This window comes from Bombina bombina, chromosome 6 (assembly GCF_027579735.1).
Source record: "Bombina bombina isolate aBomBom1 chromosome 6, aBomBom1.pri, whole genome shotgun sequence".
Taxonomy (NCBI): Eukaryota; Metazoa; Chordata; class Amphibia; order Anura; family Bombinatoridae; genus Bombina; species Bombina bombina.
The window spans coordinates 879,184,056-879,200,807 of record NC_069504.1 but is presented as its reverse complement, the minus strand read 5'-3'; the positions used below and the strand labels follow the sequence as shown (position 1 = coordinate 879,200,807).

Here is a 16,752-nt window from a genome sequence, read left to right as displayed (position 1 = left end):
TGTGGTACTAGGCAATACACCAAAGGAGAGGGGGGTATTCAGGAGACAAGGCGATAGGAAGGACTTGACCGATGGCCCAGAAGATTACAATTATCTCACATAATGTGAGAGGCCTTAACACAGATGTCAAGCGAAAAACAGCACTATACTCTAGGGCAGGAGAAGACCTTATAATGCTGCAGGAGACACATTTCACCAACACAGTAATTCCTAAATACTGGTCTAAACATTTTCTATTACACTATCACTCAACAACTGACACAAAAAAAGGTATCCATCCTTATACATCAATTGCTTCAGTTTAACACAGAGGTAGTAATTGCAGACCCAACAGGCAGGTATTTAATAGTCAGGGGACGCATCCAAAACACTCCAGTTACCATCTGTGTATGCCCCCAATGAGAAACAGGATACATTTTTTAGGCAAATATCGCAACTCCTGATGCAATGGTCCCAATCTCGAATCATACTAGATGGTGATTTTAATATCTCTTTGACTCCCTACAAAAACCCAACAGCAGCCAAACTAACCAATAAACAACAGAGACATAATAATATTGCGAAAGCAATTAGGGAATCCTTAAACACGCACAATATCTTATACACCTGGGAGGTTAAATATGGGCCAACACTAGACTATACATACAATTCATATGAACACAAATCTTATTCCAGGCTGGATTATATTTGTGTCAGCCAGACACTCATACCTAACGTCATCTCATCTTCTATCCAACATTGAGTGTGGTCTGACCACTCACTCACACAAATTGAAATAACGGGTATTATAAACATACACAAACAACGTTCTTCGACCTTTGACCTGACGATACTTAAAACCCAACCTATACACAAGAGTATCACTGAGGCCCTAAAAGAATATTAGTCACTAAATGAGGGTACTACTGCTAACCCCATTAACACATGAGCGGCTCACAAGCCATACCTTAGAGGTTTGTTAATCAAAGATAAATTAATCAGCACTAAAACCGCTAATGAGACAATAGACAAACTGCGAACAGATATAGGGGAATTGGAGAAACATCACCAACAATCATTATCTACGTCTACTTTTAAGCTACTCCAAACAAAAAGAAAGTCTCTAGCCAAAATCCTAGACTCCAACAAGATCAGAGCTTTACAGATATTGAGAGCCCATTATTACTTATACTCCAACAAACCAGATAAATATTTAGCCCATAAAATAAGAGAAAGGATTAGGAATTTTTCGATCCCAATCTTACAAAAAGCGGATGGGGAACGCATTTCCCACCCACAAGAAATAGCGGACACATTCACAGAATATTACACTAGTCTCTATGATGGTAAAAAAGTGGACCAAACCCCTCATACACAGAAATTGCTCAAGAAATTCTTGGCTAATGCTAAACTGAATAAATTAAACAAACAAGATAGTGAGGAATTGAATGCAGATATCACGAGGAGGGAAATTTTACTAGCAATTAAAGATTTGAAGCCGGGTAAAGCAGCGGGACTGGATGGCTTTTTTCGGGGGAGTACTATAAAATATTTAAGTCAGAACCGATTCCCCATTTGCAAAGGGATTACAACCGATCTGTTAAGTGCTAAAATTGTAGTCATTCCTAAGAAAGGCAAGAACCCTGAGAAGTGTCAGAGCTATAGACCGATATTCCTGATAAATCAAGATGTTAAAATTCTCACTAAAATCTTGGCCAATAGGCTTAAGAAACTTATCCCGCTCCTGGTCCACCCGGACCAGGTTGGGTTTGTATCGGACAGGGAAGCACCAGATAATGTGAGGAGAACGATAGCCTTGGTAGATTACCTGATGGGAACTGGAAAGCCTTCTCTGCTCCTTTCTCTGGACGCGGAGAAGGCATTTGACAGGGTAGACTGGACTTATATGACTACAGTCCTGACAGAAATGTGATTTGGGGGGCTTTTATGAAGGCAATACAGAGTATATACTCTGTCCTGACAGCAGCCATTAGGGCGGCAGGGTTCCAATCTAAAACCATAAATATTTTAAATGGCACTCGCCAGTGCTGCCCCTTATCGCCAGTATTGTTTGCCTTATGTATGGAACCGCTAGCTGCATGTATAAGAAACAACCCAGACATTTCAGGGGTAAAAGTGAAAGACTTGGAGTATAAGCTATCACTCGTTGCAGATGATGTCCTACTAACTTTGACGAGACCTTTGATCTCCCTACCCAATTTATATCAGACCTTACATGACTTTTCCCTAATATCAGGGTGCAAGATCAACTTAGACAAGTGCGAAACGTTGCCCTTAGCTCTCCCAACACACACAAAAAAACTGATCGAAGCTAAGTTCGAATTTGTTTGGGTTAAGAAATCAATCACTCACTTAGGCATCAAAACTTCAGACACATACCACAATTTATATGACCTAAATTATGTCCCGCTATATAATGCCATTAACAGAGACCTGAGAAAATGGAAAACCTACAAATTCTCCTGGTATGGTAGACTTTCGGTGATTAAAATGAATATCCTCCCAAGGATCTTATACTTCTTTAGGGCATTGCCGACTGCGGTATCCAGATCATATTTACATAAACGGCAATCTTCCCTTAACAGTTACCTTAGAGGAGATAGGAGAGTGAGAATAGCCTCACACATATTATCCCGACATAGACAATTGGGTGGTGTGAGCTTGCCGAACTTGACAGACTATTACTACGCAGCTAGACTAGCACAAGCCTCTTTGCTGGGCAATAACACTCCAGACATCTTATTGACCAGACTGGAGGCGGACCTGGGGTTTTTTGAAACACCTGCCGACATATTGTGGGATTCAGAACATACATATGACACCTATAATTACAGAACATTTGCCACAGCTGACACCATCAAGGTGTGGAAATCTCTTACCGGATCCCTGAAACTCATTCAAACACAATCCAGAAGCAAACCAGTTAAATTTCTTTTGCACCCAGAATCACATAGACAATTGGGGAAATGGCTTAACAAGGGACTTTACAGAGTGGCTGACTTTCTGGACGGAGGCCATATTCAGACATATTCCCAAATACAAGAAATAATTCACCCATTAAAATTACAATGGTTCCTATACCTTCAGATTTCCTCTGCCATACACAAATACTGCTCTCCTTGGCCTCCACAAACATTCACAACACTAGAATGCACTACTCCAACCAGACAGAAGAAGCTGATCTCGACACATTGGAGCCCATTTATCAAGCTCCGAAAGGAGCTTGTGGGCCCGTGTTTCTGGCAAGTCTTCAGACTCGCCAGAAACAGCAGTTATGAAGCAGGGGTCTAAAGACCGCTGCTCCATAACCCTGTCCGCCTGCTCTGATGAGGCGGACAGGAATCGCCACAATTCAACCCAATCAAATACGATCAGGTTGATTGACACCTCCCTGCTGGCGGCCGATTCGCCGCGAGTCAGCAGGGGGCGGCGTTGCAACAGCAGCTCTTGTGAGCTGCTGGTGCAATGCTGAATACGGAGAGCGTATTGCTCTCCGCATTCAGCGAGGTCTTGCGGACCTGATCCGCACTGTCGGATCAGGTCCGCAAGACCTTTTAATAAATTGTCCCCTATATATGACCTTGCAGGAGGCTAAAGTTACTAACCAATCTACACTAATAGATAAGTGGGAAAGGGACACTGGACTCGACCTCCCAAAAGATAAATGGGACCGTATTTTCCATGATTCCAGTAAAGGACTGATTAATGCTGATCTCAAAGAGAAGTGCATAAAAACGACCTTTAGGTGGTACCTCACCCCGGAGAAAACATGCCACTTCTCGCGAGACGGTAGAAACCACTGCTATAGAGGCTGTAGGGAAAAGGGGACCTATATACACATGTGGTGGGAGTGCCCCGAGATAAGGGCTATCTGGGTACAGCTTCAGAGACTCCTAGGTAGAATTCTACAAGAGCCAATTACTCTGACAGTTGCACAGGCTCTTTTGAAACACAGGCTTACACCGTACAACAAAGCAATCAACACATTTATTAAAATTCTCTGTACAGCGACTAGAGTCTGTATCGCGAGAGGTGCTAGATAAAATAGAACACACATATACCATGTCAGAACTAGCTGCTTCAATACAGGGGACAAGGGAACAGTTTATTAAAATATGGTTTTATTGTATTATGCAAGAGGAAGAGTGAACAGGGAATCTGCAGATAAGTATGACTATACAAAGAGTAAGAGGTAAATCAAGAACTAACCATTGCAGACTCACTGAACAGATACCATCTCCACCTAACAAGAGTAGAAACTTGATACAGACAGATCAGAGTGTAGGCGACTACAAATAGTACCACAGAAAGTTTTAAGTTTGGTTAAAATTGTTTTATATGTTGCACAGTTTATTCACAGTATGCAATGATTATGTACAAAAACATGATACATGGTGAAGGTTAAGAGGATTGCAATGTAGCACTTGGATGAATATGTCAGGGATAAGATAAGGTCTTCGAACATTTAGAGGTGAGAGGTAGTGTATTTAAGCAACCACGCTTGGGAGAGGAGGCGACTCCCCCATACATAAAGACATCACCAGGGAGGCCGGACTTGGGTGAATGATTTTGCTACAATAGTGAACCTACAGTTTTCAATAACCAAGAGTAGGATCCCTCTCACCTCAGTTAAAGTGCCTGTGAGAAGACCGAGGCCCATTACTAGATAAAAGAAAATTGACTGACTGTTACATGTACATTTTTGCTATGTTGTAACCTGATTCTATTGCTACTAATAAAGAAATATTTCAACTAAATGTTAAAAGTAACTTTTTATTTTCTAATAGCAGAGCAGTGGCTCTAGAGAAACCCAGACAGCCTCTACACCTCAGCAAGCCCTGCTGAGGTGCCTACTTGTCCTGCTGGTTACTGGAGTCAACAGAAGTTAAAGATCGGGACTCAAATCAGAGCTGCTCCCACCGGCTATCAGGCAATCGTTCTCCCAGACTTCTGAAAAACTATGTCACTCTTCCGGCCCTCAGGAAGTGAAGAAGAAAAAGTGTGCAAAATCTCTTTGCCGCTTCATAAAAGCTCAGCCCATAGTGGGCGTTCTCAGCTGACACATCCCGGCCGGCATTATAAGAAAGTAAAGCTGCCGAGAGAAACCACAAGTAAAACACACTACCAAGTTGTTATACCCCTGACCGGAACACACCGGAAAAAAAGACTGAGTCCTCTCGTCCCCAGTGCCTGCACAAACTGCCTTACATTATCCTATTAACCTATAATAGGATTAATGTATTTAATGTCCCAACAGAGTTAACTGTTAACGTGCCAAAAAAATGTCTTCCCTTTTTAGAAAATTAAATTCAGCACTTACCTTAATGTAAATCTGCCTGGCAGCAGGGCAGCTCACTAGGTTTGAGAGGCATTCTCCCTCACATGGAACTATGGAAAAAAAGAGAAACTGAATAATCTTACTCAGGCTTTCCGGTTAGGGCAGCAAAACTATTTGGGAGGCACAGTGAGGATTATACCCCACAAGTTCCCAATTTCTTAAAAGCCACCACTGCTCTACTGAAGAGGCTGACATGGGCTACGGCTACACCCCAGGAAGGAGAAGAACAAACTTGCTCTGCTGTAAAATAAAAAAATCTTGATTGAAGAATCTTCTTTCAGACAGCTAAACTTTACCACCTCCTTGCTTTTAACGTAGGCAAAGAGAATGACTGGGGTTGGAGGGAAGGGAGGTGATATTTGACAGCTTTGCTGTGGTGCTCTTTGCCTCCTTCTGCTGGCCAGGAGTGATATTCCCAATAGTAATTAGAGATGATCCGTGGACTCACTGTGTCATTAGAAAGAAACATCTTCAACATAGACCAGACATTTATTCTCTAAATAGGTAGAAACTAAACTGACATCAGCAGGAGCAATATGCTGCAAGACAAAGGAATTTCACAGAGACTTGTGGAAGTATCTACCAAGTCTAAGAACGTACAAGGCTATTCCCAGCAGTAATGAGTATGAGATCATGAGGGTATGAAAGGAAACGTTTTCCCCTCCAGCAAGGAACTTGGAGTTCATCCTTATCCCCGCAGGATAAAATAGAGACAGTGTTTACACAGAGCCATTAGTCTGTTTATCTTCTTGCAGTGTAAAACAAAGAGAAGAGAGACACAAGTCTGCCCTCTTTACAGAGTGGCACAGGCAAGGAGCTCTGTGTCTGACCCTCTCCCAACATGACACAAGCTCGCTTGTAGCTTTGGGGAAGATAAAGATTAAGTAAAAAAATACTACAGAGGGAAAAATGTCTTCCTGGTGAGAAAGCCAATGCTAATATAAGGTGGGTGAGCATGTGCAGCAAATAAGCAGGAAAGAGGAGAGAGAAAGAGAGAGAAAGAGAGAGAAAGAGAGAGAAAGAGAAAGAGAAAGAGAGAAAGAGAGAGAGAGAAAGAGAGAAAGAGAGAGAAAAAGAGAGAGAAAAAGAGAGAGAGAGAGAAAGAGAGAGAGAGAGAAAGAGAAAGAGAGAAAGAGAGAAAGAGAGAAAGAGAGAAAGAGAGAAAGAGAGAAAGAGAGAAAGAGAGAGAGAGAGAGAGAGAGAGAGAGAGAGAGAGAGAGAGAGAGAGAGAGAGAGAGAGAGAGAGAGAGAGAGAGAGAGAGAGAGAGAGAGAGAGAGAGAGAAGGATAAACAATCAGCTTGAAGGGATAAACAATAAAACTAACTGTATGTAGTAAAATACTTTAGGCTATATTACAAGTGGAGCACTAAATTATCGCACTCCCGCAAGCTAGGCAGTTTTGGGACTTAAAAAGTTGGTGGGAGTGGGGCGTTAGAAAAGAAAAACGCCACTGAAAAGTACCTTTACATTGCGGTCTTTGGGAACTGCTTTCATAGACCGCAATGTAAATATATATGTATATGCTTATATATATTTATGTGTAAATATGTGACAGCATCAGAACTAGGCTCCCCTACTATAAAGAATATACACAGATACTTATGTAAAAATACAGTATAAAACCTTTTAAAAACTTACTAAGAAGCTCAAAGTTTAGCATTGTTGATTAGGTTGACTGGGACACCCAGTGAAAGGGGCTGGAAAAACAAAAACAGCAGACACTTCCCCTTTACCCCCTTCCCTGCATATGAAAAGACAGATTACACAAAAAGGATTCTGTAAACGCAGATATACATCTTCTGACAATGTGGGGCTTAGTTAGGAGTCTGAAAATCATCACAACATTATTAAAAAAAGAAGCAAAACTATACACTGTTACAAAAACACTCCCAGATGGGCTATATAAATGGATCATCTACAAAACATTTATCCAAAGAAAAATCTAGTGTACAATGACCCTTTAAGTCCCTTTAAATAGCCAGGGAAGGCGAGAAAAAGATAAACAGACACTTTTGAAGCTTTTCAAATGGTTTGTCACTGGATTATAAAACAATTAAAATGTTGCCAAATTTAAAACTTTATTTTGTATGCAGATATTTGCAATACATTCTATGCATATACACAAACAGGACAGACAGCCATTGTGAGGAATAATTCTGCCATCAACTCTTACCTGTGTTTTTGCCTCTTCCTCTGTTGCTACATTCAGCACAGGTGCTCCCTGTGACCTTGGAACCTGCTGAGCCCTTCCTGGGGATAGTAAAAAGGGTGAATGTGGAATAGTGGCACGGGGAAGCCCTGAATCCAGTGAGTGTCCTGCTCCGGCCCTTAGTGGGGATCCAACTTCTGGGGAATAAAAGTCCACACAGTTCCACCGGCCTTTCTGATAGGTTCTACCACCCCCTACAGAGACCTGATCCAGGCGTACAACTCGAAACCGTGAGGTGGGGGGTGAACACAGCCCATTAGTTGACAATGGAGAAAGAGATCTCTCTGCTGGTATTGGAGAGGAAGGAGAGGATGGCTGGTAGTCGCTGGTCACACTAGTGATCTGGAAGCCACTTCGCTTCTTCCCAAGGCTCATAGTGATGGAGTCCTAAATGAGAGCATTAATTATCAAACACCTATGTAACACTACACAATGATCAGATGCAGTGATCTAATACATGCATAACCCTGAAAACTCTGATCTTATGTATCCTTAATATGGGCGGGGGGCAAAGAATTGGTTTATCTCAGATTCTAAATGAGGAAGAATTATAAGTATTTGAGAACATTAAAAGAGTAAACACCTTGTAGTTACACAACATTTATGTTGTGCTGCTATAGCATAACATAGCAAAGTCAAAAAGGGACAGTCTACAATAGAATTTTTATTGTTTTAAAAGATAGATAATGCCTTTATTACCCATTCCCAACTTTTGCATAACCAACACAGTTATATTAATACACTTTTTACCTCTGTGATTACCTTGTATCTAAGCATCTTTCGACAGCCCCCTGATCACATGACTATTTATTTATTATCTATTGAATTGGGTTTAGTACTGTGTTGTGCTAAATCTTAAATAACTCCTCGGGTGTGAACACATTGTTATCTATATGGACCACATGAACTAGCAGTCCCCTGTTGTGAAAAGCAAATATAAAAGCATGTGATTAAGACGCTGACAATAGAGCCTTTGAAACAGGCAGAAATTTTGAGGTTTAAAGATTATAAAGTATATTAATCTAACAATGTTGTTTGTGCAAAGCTGGGGAATGGGTAGTAAAGGCATTAGCTATCTTTTTAAACAATAACAATTTTAGGTAGACTGTCCCTTTAACGTTTTGTAAACAAATTAATAACCATGCAAAAAAATAAAAAATGAATAGCCAAACTATATCCACCACTTGCCATATTTGGAGGTGCCAATCTGGCCTTCAGTCCACAGACAACAAGGCTAGTCACTATAATAAGTCAGCATGGGACATTCCAAGTTCTTAGAAATTGCTTAATTTTCAGAGCTAAATTACAACAAAAGAGGGGAAAATAAATAATAAACATATATTGCAAAGTTGTTTCATTATGCATAACTAAACATTTTATATAAAAATTGCAAGGTGTTTACTGTCCCTTTAAACACCACTTGATTTGGTGTAACAGTACTACTTTGCTCCACGCTCCCAAGAGAGGCCAAAATGCAAAATATTTGACCCTGGTTTTTTAAAATGCGGCAAATTGCATAAATCAGCTATCTGATTTACAGCATACACTAAAAAAGAATTACAGTTTTAAAAAACAGGTAAAAACCCTTTGGGTTTTGGAAGGAATAGTTTTATAATTTTGCAGTCGTCTATTAATTTTTTCCAGAGATATATATATGGGTTGCCAGCTCAGCCGAGTTTTCCTGGACACTTATGAGTTACACATGCTGTAGGGAGTGCAGGGCGGAACATGTATTGTGCCATTCATCAGCACTATTCATGTGATGTCCAGAGGCACAATACAGGTTCCGCCCTGCTTACCCTGCAACATATGCGTAACTCATTAGAGTTTAGGAAAACATGGCCATGGTGCCATCCCATATATATATATATATATATATATATATATATATATATATATATACACACACACAGTATATATACAAAAGTACCCTTACTAATACCCCTACTAATTATTGAGTTATGGTGTTTTAACAGATGAATAAAATCCAGCACATAGCCATTAATTCTCAATAGACAAGCACTGGCAGTACAATGGGTCATACAGATGAGCTTACGGACATTAAACGTGGCACTGTAATAGGGTCACAAGTCAGTTTGTAAAATTTCTCTACTACTAGATCTGCCCCAGTTAAAGGGACACTCAAGTCAAAATAAACTTTTATGATTCAGATAGAGCATGCAGTTTGAAGACACTTTCCATTTTACTTCCGTTATCAAATTTTGCATAGTCTTTTTATAGTCACACTTACGGGGGAACAAGATCCTACTGAGCATGTGCACAAGGTCACAGGGTATATGTATACTAGCCTGTGATTGGCTGATGTCTGTCACAAGATACAGGGGGGCCAAAAATAGTAGGAAAAAATAAATTTGTCAGAATAAAATCTACTGCCTATTTAAAATTCAGAGTAAGTGCTATTGCATTGCCTTTTCATTATGTACTTGTTAATTATGTAATTCTACTGTATTGAGGGGTCCTTTAACTGTAAGCGCTAGCCAGAGCAGTGGAAACGTGTTCTCTGGGGAGATTAATCACTCTTCACTATCTCACAGTCTGATGGAAGAATCTGGGTATGACGGATGCCAGGAGAACAGTACCTACCAAAATGCATAGTGCCTACTGTAAAGTTTGGTGGAGAGTGAATACGATTGGGGCTGTTTTTTAGAGTTTGAGCTAGGCCCAGTGAAGGGTCACGTTAATGCTACAGCATACAGTGACATTATAGACAACTGGGTGCCTCTAACTTTGTGGCAACAGCTTGGAGAAAGCCACCTTTTGGATGAATTGTAACGCCAATAGTGAGCCTGATCTTCATTGAACATCAGTGTCTAACCTCAAAAATGCTCTTTAGGTTAAATATGCACACATTTCCACAGACACGCTCAAAAATCTTATGGAAAGCTTTCCAAAAAGAGTTGTGGTTGTTATTGCCACAATAGGGGGGGGGGGCAACTCCATATTAATGGCTGTGGTTTTGAAATAGGATGTTCAAAAAGCTCATATAGGTGTGATCATCATTCTAGAAACATTCTAGGAATTTTGGCTCCCTAGCTCCTACGTTGTGTGGGTTATGGATAACTGTGTTACGGAGTGTTATAAGTACTAAAGCTGGATTAAAGGGATAGTTAAGTCAAAATTAAAAACTTTCATGATTTAGATAAAGCATGCAATTTTAAGCAACGTTCTACTTTACTCCTATTATAATTGTTTCTTCCTTCTCTTTTTGTATCTTTATTTGAAAAAGCAAGAATGTAAGCTTAGGAGCCGGCTCATTTTTTGTTTAGCTACCTGGGTAATGCTTGCTGATTGGTGGCTACATTTGGACACCAATCAGCAAGTGCTACCCAGGTTCTGAACCAAAATGGGCCGGCTACTAAGCTTATATTCTTGTTTTTTCAAATAAAGATACCAAAAGAACGAAGAAAAAATGATAATAGGAGTAAATTAGCTTAACATGGCATGCTCTATCTGAATCATGAAAGTTTAATTTTGACTAGACTATCCCTTTAAAGGTATATACAACAGCAAAAATAAAATGCTCTGATATGTCTGGCAAGCCAATGACAAGGGACAAATGCAGCTACCAATCACCAGCTAGCTCTCAGTAGTGAAGGATATGTACATATTATTCAACAAATTATACCAAGGGAACAAAGTAAATTTGAAAATAGAAGTGAATTCAAAAGTGCCTTAAAGGGACATGCCACCCACATTTTTTCTTTTATGATTTAGAAAGAGAATGCAATTTTAACCCCTTAATGACCACAGCACTTTTCCATTTTCTGTCCGTTTGGGACCAAGGCTATTTTTACATTTTTGCGGTGTTTGTGTTTAGCTGTAATTTTCTTCTTACTCATTTACTGTACCCACACATATTATATACCGTTTTTCTCGCCACTAAATGGACCTTCTAAAGATACCATTATTTTCATCATATCTTATAATTTACTATAAAAAAAATATAAAATATGAGGAAAAATTGAAAAAAACACACTTTTTCTAACTTTGACCCCCAAAATCTGTTACACATCTACAACCACCAAAAAACACCCATGCTAAATAGTTTCAAAATTTTGTCCTGAGTTTAGAAATACCCAATGTTTACATGTTCTTTGCTTTTTGTGCAAGTTATAGGGCCATAAATACAAGTAGCACTTTGCTATTTCCAAACCACTTTTTTCCAAAATTAGCGCTAGTTACATTAGAACACTAATATCTTTCAGGAATCCCTGAATATCCCTTGACATGTATATATTTTTTTTTAGTAGACATCCCAAAGTATTGATCTAGGACAATTTTGGTATATTTCATACCACCATTTCACCGCCAAATGCGATCAAATACAAAAAATCGTTCACTTTTTCACAAATTTTTTCACAAACTTTTGGTTTCTCACTGAAATTATTTACAAACAACTTGTGCAATTATGGCATACATGGTTGTAAATTCTTCTCTGGGATCCCCTTTGTTCAGAAATAGCAGACATATATGGCTTTGGCGTTGCTTTTTGGTAATTAGAAGGCCGCTAAATGCCACTGCGCACCACAAGTGTATTATGCCCAGCAGTTAAGGGGTTAATTAGGGAGCTTTTAGGGAGCTTGTAGGGTTAATTTTAGCTTTAGTGTAGTATAGTAGACAACCCCAAGTATTGATCTAGGCACATTTTGGTATATTTCATGCCACCATTTCACCGCCAAATGCGATCAAATTGAAAAAAAAGTTAAATTTTTCACAATTTTAGGTTTCTCACTGAAATAATTTACAAACAGCTTGTGCAATTATGGCACAAATGGTTGTAAATACTTGTCTGGGATCCCCTTTGTTCAGAAATAGCAGACATATATGACTTTGGCGTTGCTTTCTGGTAATTAGAAGGCCGCTAAATCCTGCTGCGCCTCACACGTGTATTATGGCTAGCAGTGAAGGGGTTAATTAGGGAGTTTGTAGGGAGCTTGCAGGGTTAATTTTAGCTTTAGTGTAGAGATCAGCCTCCCACCTGACACATCCCACCCCCTGATCCCTCCCAAACAGCTCCCTTCCCTCCCCCACCCCACAATTGTCCCCGCCATCTTAAGTACTGGCAGAAAGTCTGCCAGTACTAAAATAAAAGGGTTTTTTAAAAAAAATAAAAAAATTTTTAGCATATTTACATATGCTAGGGTGTAGGATCCCCCCCTTAGCCCCCAACCTCCCTGATCCCCCCCAAAACCGCTCTCTAACCCTCCCCTCTGCCTCATTGGGGGCCATCTTGGGTACTGGCAGCTGTCTGCCAGTACCCAGTTTGCAAAAAAAAGTGCTTTTTTTATTTTTTTGGGGCTTTTTTCTGTAGTGTAGCTTCCCCCCCACACACAGACAAACCCCCACCACCTTGCTGATCTTTTTTTTTTTTAAATATTTCGAAATTTATACATTTTTTATTAAATCATTTTCTGTAGTGTAGCGGTTCCCACCCGCTCCCTCCCCGTGCACGCGCCCGCCCCCGCGTGCACGCGCGCGCGTCCGTGCGCGCCCCTGCTCGTCCCCGCCCACGATCCCGCCCCCCCTGCACATAACCAGGGCCATCGATGGCCGCCACCCGCCTCCCGGTCCGGCTCCCACCCAACAGCGCAGGGAGCCACCGAGCTCCGGTGCAGAGAGGGCCACAGAGTGGCTCTCTCTGCACCGGATGGCTACCAAAGGTTATTGCAGGATGCCTCCATATCGAGGCATCACTGCAATAACCGGAAAGCAGCTGGAAGCGAGCAGGATCGCTTCCAGCTGCTTTCCAAACCGAGGACGTGCAGGGTACGTTCTCAGGCATTAACTGCCTTTTTTTTGAGGACGTACCCTGCACGTCCTCGGTCGTTAAGGGGTTAAACATCTTTCTAATTTACTTATATTATCTAATTTGTTTTATTCTCTTGATATTCTTTGATTGAAAGCATATCTAGATATGCTCACTAGCTGCTGATTGGCTGCTGCACATAGAAGCCTTGTGTGATTGGCTCACCATGTGCATTGCTTTTTCTTCAACTAAGGATATTTAAAAAATGAAGCAAAATAAATAATGGAAGTAAATTGTAATGTTGTTTAAATGTCTATTCTCTATCTGAATCATGAAAGAAAGATTTTGGGTTTAGTGGCCCTTTAACATTACCTGCTCTCTCAGAATCATGCAAGTTTCATTTTGACTTTCCAATCCCTTCAAGCTCAATGAAAGGTGTCAATATAAATAATGTATGGGTGTGAAAGAATCACAGTGTATGGCCAATAGCTGCATTTTCACATTAAATGAGTAATAATGCACTCTTCCAAAAATGCATCATGTAATCTAACACATCACCCACTCACTGCTTATCCTACAATTTACCTCTGGGGCTAATTTCCTCACACACACACCCAGACAAAATTACTGACTTAAAGGGACAGTCTACACCAAACTGTTTATTGTTTATAAAGTCAGATAATCCGTTTATTACACATTCCCCAGTTTTGCACAACCAACACTGTTATAGTAATGCACTTTTTACCTCTGTGATTATCTTGTATCTAAGCCTCTGCAGACTGCCCCCTATTTCAGTTATTTTAAGACTTGCATTTTAGCCAATCAGTGCTGACTCATAACTCCATGGGAGGGAGCACAATGTTACCTACATGGCACACATAAACTAGTGATGTCTAATTGTGGAAAAACTGTCAAAATGCACTGAGATAAGAGGCGGCCTTCAAGGACTTAGGAATTAGCATATGAGCCAACCTAGGTTTAGCTTTCATAAAGAATACCAAGAGAAGAACGCAAATTTGATGATAAAAGTAAATTAGAAAGTTGTTTAAAATTGCATGCCCTATCTGAATCATGCAAGTTTAATTTTGACTTGACCGTCCCTTTAAAGGGACAGACATTAAACTAAAAAAATGTTTTAACATTCATATCAAAAAGTACTTTACTATTTATACATGTTAAACAGATTTGTTGCATTAATAATATTAAAACGATTTCAAATGATTTGAAAGTGCATGTTTGTAATATAGCTTATCAGTGTGATAAAGTAATCACTGGCTGATAAAGACAACCCCAACAGATTTAGAGGTGGCCAATGACACTTCTCACAAGCATGAAAATATCTTTTCTAGCACAGTTTTTTTTTTTTTTTTATGAATGCATTTAAAATAAAATGCCCTATTTTCAATGCAAAAAAAATAAATACATAAAAATGAAATAATAAACTGGCTTTAATGTGGATAATACTTTGCAAGGTTGGTATATACCTAAGAATGTGACATTTGTAATGTGACACGAGCGATCATCAGTGGACATAACATAACACAAAGAAAGAATTAACCCCATCATGTTCAGCCTTTTTAGAGCTCTAATCCAAGTTTTAGATTTGTTGATTTAGAGAAAAGCAAACATCCCATCACACCTTTGCCAACCAGCCTGTAAAGTAATCAAATAAACTCCCTTCTAATCTCAGATTCAGAATAATATTCCTCCCTATGCTTGCTCAAAATGTCATATATTTGTTTTTAGGATTTAGGTTTTTCTCAAAAAAATATAGATTGGTTCATCCATTGCAACTTTACTGGATGAGTTTAAGAACTTGAGTATTCTCTAATACTTGTGAACCTAAAGAAAGCTGCTAGCAGATATGGAACGGAATGTAGCTGCAAAGTGCAAACTGTCACTGTGAATAGTAAAATAATGCTCCCGTCGTCTGTATATTGTGGCTTAGTTTGATCATCATCCTGCTTTTGTGTTTGTCCACTATTCCTTATGACCTTTCCTCGGTATCAATTCTACCTTAGAAAACTTTGGCAGAAATCCCAGAATTGTTTCCATAGTGAAGGTCCCTAAATGGCCAGTAATAACCGAATTTCACTTGTTAGTGACAGGCACACACATTTTAAGTATGTGTAAGTAGGAAATATTAACACTAATAATAATAATAAACAACTTCTCACCTCTGCCTGTGGAGCTGGTGGACTCTTGAGAGAGGAGGGTGAGAAGAGAAGCAATGGTTATAGTCCTAGAGGTTTAGGGTTGTTGTAGTATAGAAAGAACAGGTTTTTCTGATTGTTTTCTATAAGTTTTTTTTTCTCCTGTCTTTTTTAACTCTTTTCCCCCTCCCCCTTTACTCAAACTAACTGCTTCATTTCTAGCACTGCTTGATCACCCCTGACTCGTATTTAAAATGCTTCTTTCCCTGTCTTCCTTGTTTGCTCTCTTCTAGCCTGTTGACATCTCCACTGTCAGGAAGTCCAGCCTCCTCTATCTCTCTGTCCCTTCTCTGCTTCCTTCTGTCAATCGTTCTCCTCCCCTTTTCTTATTGGAGTTTCGGAGATTTTTTTTTTCTCTCCAAATCTTTCTCCTTTCCTTATATTTGTAGTAATAAACCCATCCCCCTCTCTCCTCCTCCTTCATTTCTCCCACCTTCCCTTGGTACCCCTCTGTACCCCCCTAACATTTTTTCTTATCCCCCTCACTCTATGTATATATTGGCAAACTCTCAACAGCAGCACTGTGTAGTTGTAACTCCTCCCCACTCAGTGTTATGTAAAGTACATTTCTGCACGTTTGTAATGCATAAAGACACTTTGTAATGATAACTGATACTGTGATTTAAAGTAAGGCAGAATACACTCTTCTGCTGCTCACTGTGTAATAAAAAAACAATACACTGGCTTGAGAAATCACGCTATATAGTTATGTATTCATAAATTATGACGTTTTACTTTTTGCATTCTATTTTAATATCTATATCTGTCTATGCATTTATCATGTTTGTCTATCTCAACTATATAATATATCAATCTAATCTGTCTATATCTATCATCTATCTATCTATCTATCTATCTATCTATCTATCTATCTATATCTCATGAGTCATTAGCTTATATGCTGTTTAAACAGGTCAGGCAGTGTTACTATTTATGTAATAGGGGCTGGGGGGCAAGAAAGCACACAAAACAAACGCACAAATCATCATGACTGATGTAATGACGAGTAGAAACAATGCATAATGGTGAGAGTGTAGGAGAAAATAGAACATCAGTAGATGCCTTGCTGGACAGAGCAAACTTTACTAAATATTAATTATAAGCAGTAGCAGAGCCAATGAAGAGAGGGACTAGCATAAAAAATGTTACCTCAGATACCTCCCCACTACACACAGAGAATATTCAACTGCATCTATTAATTCAAACAGAAACAATTAGTATATA

General features: G+C 39.6%; 1 protein-coding gene across 2 annotated transcripts in view; it reads right to left on the bottom strand.

The window, feature by feature from the left end:
• The window catches only part of TSC22D4 (TSC22 domain family member 4), a 71,108-nt gene extending 55,175 nt beyond the window's left edge, over window positions 1-15,933 (bottom strand). Inside the window, exons 1-3 of one of the 2 annotated variants that reach the window (XM_053718362.1) lie at window positions 15,493-15,933; window positions 8,737-8,846; window positions 7,513-7,935 (exon numbers count right to left, since the gene is read on the bottom strand). In XM_053718362.1, coding sequence (XP_053574337.1) covers window positions 7,513-7,935; window positions 8,737-8,739 — 426 coding nt within the window. In that variant the 5' untranslated portion in view covers window positions 8,740-8,846; window positions 15,493-15,933. The remainder of the gene's footprint in view (window positions 1-7,512; window positions 7,936-8,736; window positions 8,847-15,492) is intronic. The other variant, XM_053718363.1, reaches the window with a different exon arrangement.
• Between the last annotated feature and the right edge of the window lie 819 nt (window positions 15,934-16,752).